The 6,129-nt window shown below is 43.4% G+C and overlaps 1 protein-coding gene across 1 annotated transcript; it reads left to right on the top strand.

The window, feature by feature from the left end:
* Positions 1–1,357: 1,357 nt before the first annotated feature.
* On the top strand, positions 1,358–4,358 carry LOC139453106 (leucine-rich repeat protein SHOC-2-like). The gene is made up of 3 exons (XM_071234731.1): positions 1,358–1,400; positions 1,818–2,616; positions 3,709–4,358. Exons 2-3 carry the CDS (start codon positions 1,885–1,887, stop codon positions 3,922–3,924), a joined length of 948 nt encoding a protein of 315 aa, XP_071090832.1. The 5' UTR covers positions 1,358–1,400; positions 1,818–1,884; the 3' UTR covers positions 3,925–4,358.
* Positions 4,359–6,129: the final 1,771 nt, after the last annotated feature.

The following is a 6,129-nucleotide window of genomic DNA, read 5'->3' as shown; positions in this document are numbered from 1 at the left end:
TGCAGGTTCACAACGTTTCATTGTTGGCTCTTCGCGAGGGGCTCAGTGCTCAGCTCCCAGTCCCAGCTGCCCCGGGCGCGCTTGTTTACATGCATGGTTTACCTTCTAACAGTGTTGACCATATTCTAAATATGGTAACACGGCCAAACCACGTAGTACACCGTCCACAATGCACAAAACCCTTCCAAAATATATTTATCTCTTTGAATGGTGATTCGTTGGCATCGTCACAAAAAGGGAAACGCGTTTCAAGTGATCGATGCGCTCGTAAAATAGATAGCAAATATTATGTTTCTGTATCGCATTAATAATGTGCAACAAAACTAATTGTTTTAATGTTTCGTGACTCCCATTCTATTAAACTCCCTGTCGAAACTGCAGCAGCAGATAAGGACACGACTGGAAAATTGATCTTTCATTTATATGGTGCTCAAAATAATCTGCGTATCTGTAAAGTATAAAATCGCAAGTAAACAATAATTACCCAATAATTCTGGAACATACAAATACGGATGAAAATGTTGTTTGGGGAAAATACAATCGTACAACAACGTACGAAATTACCAACTTACTGTCAAGATATTTTCCTCTGTATTATTAAGTATCCTACCATGCACAAGTTTGTATCGCTACTCACAACAAATAACAACAGCATTTTATTCCAGCTAGCTCTTTATCTTGAACAAATGTTTAAACTTAGAAATTTCAAAACCAATATCAATTGAAGCATTCTTTCACAATATGCCAAAGAGTATCCCACAATCTGTACTATTGGCCCGATAGGCAGGTTTTTCGAAATAAACTCTGTTCTATAATTACCTAATTGAGTTCTTGGTGCTTATTGCTCGAATAAAGCACGACATACACGAAGTCTACTGTTGTGAATGTGAATAATGAATAATGGTCACCCTCATGTCTCTACATTTGGGCACATTTTGTCTGCGTTTTGCCTACCATGATAACATGTTGATTTGGTTGATAAAATATTCCTAAGCAATTATACGCTCGCAGGTGTTCCAAAGAACGCAATTAAAAATGAAATAATACACTGTAATTATAACGATAAATACATGTTCACTGTTTAAAAAAAATAAATCATGTTGTTACAAATGTGCATTAATTGTTCTCACAATTGTTTTCACAATGAAACCGGCAAAAGTCCGGACCAGTACACATATGCGCGCACACCAACTCACGCACGCACGCACGCACGCACGCACGCAAAACGGACGCACACACACAAACGTCGATGTATAAGTACAATAATCTTGAAAGCGACGAAAACCCCATCGCCCCTACAATTACTGTCCGTATTTTATTGAGGGCAGATAACTCTTGTTTTACTTCCGCTGCTAATGACGCTTTAGCGACAGACGATGGAAATATCCACTACTATGAAGGTTAGCGTTGTTTATTTAAAACAGATGCAGATAACTTTGATGTGCCACAGTTGATTAATGTAATGATGTAGATATACTGATAGCTAACACGATGAAGTGTTGTTTGTTGATGTTTACACATCACTGAACATTGAAGAGTCGAACAAATAAATCCGAAGTTGCTAACGTGTTGCTGGGCTTAATAAGTTAATTGGTAAGACTGCCCCCCGTATCCCCCCTCAAAAATAGATTTAACTAAAGGATTGAGCGGCAATGCATACATATACAACCTTTGGAGAGGGGATACGGGCGGGGAAGTCTTTCCCACACAACACCATGATAGACACGATACCAGCTCTTTGACTCATTAAAAAGTTTAAAAACAAATAAAAAATATCCCCATTGATTGACATTTATTAAGTTGTTTTTTTCTTTCAGAATTTCTCATCCTTGTGCCAAAATGTAAAATCCCATAACCTGAGGACCCTCACTTAGCCATCTCAGCATGGATCTTATAGAAATAGAAAAGATCATTGACATAGCTGCCAAACGAGGAGACAAAATAGTCAATCTCAGTCATCGAGGATTAACAGTTGTATCAAGCAGCATCCAAAAACTACTGAATGTCCAAAAACTTTCCCTCAATGACAACAATCTCCTGATGCCCCCTTCCGAAATCACAACATTACTCCGACTTGAAGAACTAGTCTTGGACAACAATAAACTCACCATGCTGCCAACCGGAATCGGTAACCTGACAAACCTGCAGTATCTCAGTGTCTGCTTCAATCCACTCGGTGCTCTTCCTTCAGACATTGGACACATGTCGTCCCTCACCCAGCTGTGGGCTGTCGAGTGTCAGCTCATGAATCTGCCACCAGAAATCGGCAGATTGAGACACTTGGAAAAGTTTAGTGTAAGAGGCAATAATTTATCTGGTCTTCCTGCAGAAATTACAAACCTGAGGAAACTTGTGTGGCTGTGTGTGGCTGAGAATCATCTTCGAGATCTTCCAGATGGGATCGAGGAGTTGACGATGTTGTCTCACTTAGACTTGAATCACAACAAGTTTGATGCTATCCCAGATTGTGTGCTAAAGTTGTCAGTTCTTGCTAGCTTACACATGAAAGGAAATCGAATCAAATCTGTCTCAGATGACACCATTCTTTCCCTCTCGGACCTCACCAAGCTAGATTTGAGGGACAATGAGTTATGCGTGAAGCCAAGTCACTGGAAGGTATGTGTGTTTAACGCTGCGTGTCCAAATTAAAATATTTCAATTTCATATTTTCACAAAAACAATTGAAAATAATGATCGAGCTGAACCACTATTTTCTCCATTATAAGCATCTATCAAGATGCGAGAAATGGAAAGTTTCAACATGTTTGCAATAAGTGCAAAAAACATCTTTGAGCTCAAATTGCCTATTGGCATCATATTATTAGATTTTATTGTTGCTATATGGACTATTAGAAAGCATACTAGACTGAACAAAACTTTGCTAGACTTGGGGTTTGGCCTCATGTCTCAATATGCAGATGGATATTGGTAGGCCAAATTGGTCCAGTCGTCTTAGAATTTCTCAGCACAGAGTTGTGTCCCTCTATAACATTGTGTGTACTTTGTCATCCGTCAACTTCTAAGGAATGCCTATCGAACAATTCATGTTCTATTTAGGAGGAATGTAATCCAGTCCGTTTTCCGACTGTCACTTTCATAATCTGAATTTTGTTTCCCAAGCTAAATGTCATTAATTGTTTATTTTTTTCCCAGCAACTGACCAGGGTTTTTTCCAAATATTACTGTAAACCAAGGCATAAAATAATAAAAATTAGCCTAAATTTAGATATATATTTTTGTTTTATTCGAAAAACGGACTGGATTACATTCATCCTAAATAGAACATGAATTGTTCGATAGGCATTCCTTAGAAGTTGACGGATGACAAAGTACACACAATGTTATGGATAACAACTCCTTTCAGTATAGATCCTTGTACCATTGTCAAGAAAGACTGGGATAACAACAAGCAGTCTTGCATGACAACAGTGTAGATCTATACCAGAACATCGCCTTAACAGTAATTAAAGAAGTTGTTATCCATAAATTGTGTCTTCCTTGTTTTACTTTAAACAGCTGACCTGGAAGGAACATGGCCATTTGTTCATTAGTCTGAGACAAGTGAAAATTTACATGGAGTAGTGATTTTCTCCCAGAATGTAGTTAATCTACACCAACCACTGGTGAGAAATAAGCAGCAGACATGTTGGCTATGACCGATGGCGACTACTTTAGCTCATGAGTGATGCCTTTTGTTGTACATTTCAGGGATTGGAATACATTCTTGTTGGGGGCTCAGCTGACCGACCTTCTGACAAGGATGACTCTGACCCTTCACCTTATACACAACTGCAGCAGGTCTTGGATGGAGCGAGTGAGGAAAGTGATGGAGAGATGGGGAGAGCTAAGGGGGAACCATACGAGGCCCTATCAGGGTGGAAAATTGACCAAAGTGATGAAGATCTCAATAATAATGAAGGATAGATGAAATGTACAAGTTTTGAAATTGGCGACACTATTTACATGGTAGGGGTGGATATGCGTCATGAATATAAAGATGTATGTTAAATGACCAGCATTAATGAGTATGTATGTTATATGACCAGTAGATGTCAAACGTTTTAGCTCCCAATATATTGCAATGCAGATACCTGTACTGCCACACATTTGTTTGCCTATACAAAGCCCTTCTCACTTGAAACCAATATCGCTCAAATACTATTGAAAACAGTATTAATCCAAACTCACATTTAAATATAAAAATATTAGAGATGAACAAATGGACTTTTGTAATTGAGAAATGCAACTGACTGTCAAGGATGCCTTTTAATATTTTCATCTCCTACTTTCTCAGTCAGACTCGGTGACCACTTTCCATTGCTGTAAAGTTTCATGTATGTGCTTGATAATACATGTATATAAGTGTTTGAATGCTGAATATTTGCTCACTTTAAAAGTGCCAAAACTGACAGCATTACATGATTCAGAATAGGACAAATATATGTGTTTTGATGTTAATGAATACCAATAAAAGGATGTGGTGTGCAAGATGCATTACTAGAGCAGGGAATACACTGGGTACTTGTGCCCCTCCTTGAGGATGTTTAGAATATCCTCCAGCCAAGTGGGATTATGTTAAAGATAAAACAATCCTACTTGGATTTGGTTGAAAATGTGAAACTGAGAGTGAGGGAAAAGGCCGAGAGTGGGGGAAAAGGCCGAGAGTGAGGGAAAGGCCGAGAGTTGGGGAAAAGGCCGAGAGTGAGGGAAAAGGCCGAGAGTGGGGGAAAAGGCTGAGAGTGGGGGAAAAGGCCGAGAGTGAGGGAAAAGGCCGAGAGTTGGGGAAAAGGCCGAGAGTGAGGGAAAAGGCCGAGAGTGGGGGAAAAGGCCGAGAGTGAGGGAAGAGGCCGAGAGTGAGTGAAAAGGCTGAGAGTGGGGGAAAAGGCCCAGAGTGAGGGAAAAGGCTGAGAGTGGGGGAAAAGGCCGAGAGTGAGGGAAAAGGCCGAGAGTTGGGGAAAAGGCCGAGAGTGAGGGAAAAGGCTGAGAGTGGGGGAAAAGGCCGAGAGTGAGGGAAGAGGCCGAGAGTGAGTGAAAAGGCTGAGAGTGGGGGAAAAGGCCCAGAGTGAGGGAAAAGGCTGAGAGTGAGGGAAAAGGCTGGGGGTGAGGGAAAAGGCCGAGAGTGAGGGAAAAGGCCGAGAGTGAGTGAAAAGGCTGAGAGTGGGGGAAAAGGCTGAGAGTGAGGGAAAAGGCTGGGGGTGAGGGAAAAGGCCGAGAGTGAGGGAAGAGGCCGAGAGTGAGTGAAAAGGCTGAGAGTGGGGGAAAAGGCTGAGAGTGAGGGAAAAGGCTGAGAGTGAGTGAAAAGGCTGAGAGTGGGGGAAAAGGCTGAGAGTGAGTGAAAAGGCTGAGAGTGAGGGAAAAGGCTGAGAGTGAGGGAAAAGGCTGGGGGTGAGGGAAAAGGCCGAGAGTGGGGGAAAAGGCCCAGAGTGAGGGAAAAGGCTGAGAGTGAGGGAAAAGGCTGGGGGTGAGGGAATAGGCCGAGAGTGAGGGAAAAGGCCGAGAGTGGGGGGAAAGGCCGAGAGTGAGGGAAAGGCCGAGAGTGGGGGGAAAGGCCGAGAGTGGGGGGAAAAGGCTGAGAGTGAGGGAAAAGGCCGAGAGTGGGGGGAAAGGCCGAGAGTGAGGGAAAAGGCTGAGAGTGAGGGAAAAGGCCGAGAGTGAGGGAAAAGGCTGGGGGTGAGGGAAAAGGCCGAGAGTGGGGGAAAAGGTCGAGAGTGAGGGAAAAGGCTGAGAGTGAGGGAAAAGGCCGAGAGTGGGGGGAAAGGCCGAGAGTGGGGGGAAAAGGCTGGGGGTGAGGGAAAGGCCGAGAGTGGGGGAAAAGGTCGAGAGTGAGGGAAAAGGCTGAGAGTGAGGGAAAAGGCCGAGAGTGGGGGGAAAGGCCGAGAGTGGGGGGAAAAGGCTGGGGGTGAGGGAAAGGCCGAGAGTGGGGGAAAAGGCTGAGAGTGAGGGAAAAGGCCGAGAGTGAGGGAAAAGGCCGAGAGTGAGGGAAAAGGCTGAGAGTGAGGGAAAAGGCCGAGAGTGAGGGAAAAGGCCGAGAGTGAGGGAAAGGCCGAGAGTGGGGGGAAAGGCCGAGAGTGAGGGAAAGGCCGAGAGTGGGGGGAAAGGCCGAGAGTGAGGGAAAGGCCGAGAGTGAGG

This window comes from Haliotis cracherodii, unplaced genomic scaffold (genome assembly GCF_022045235.1).
Source record: "Haliotis cracherodii isolate W230 unplaced genomic scaffold, xgHalCrac1.p SCAF_9, whole genome shotgun sequence".
Classification (NCBI taxonomy): Eukaryota; Metazoa; Mollusca; class Gastropoda; order Lepetellida; family Haliotidae; genus Haliotis; species Haliotis cracherodii.
This window is presented reverse-complemented; position numbering and strand designations above follow the sequence as displayed.

Bases quoted from the DNA above. Each gene is read 5' to 3' on its own strand.
- LOC139453106 (XM_071234731.1), top strand. From the start codon at position 1,885: ATGGATCTTATAGAAATAGAAAAGATCATTGACATAGCTGCCAAACGA. The intron at 2,617-3,708 runs GTATGTGTGTTT...TGTACATTTCAG, and splicing joins TGAAGCCAAGTCACTGGAAG to GGATTGGAATACATTCTTGT.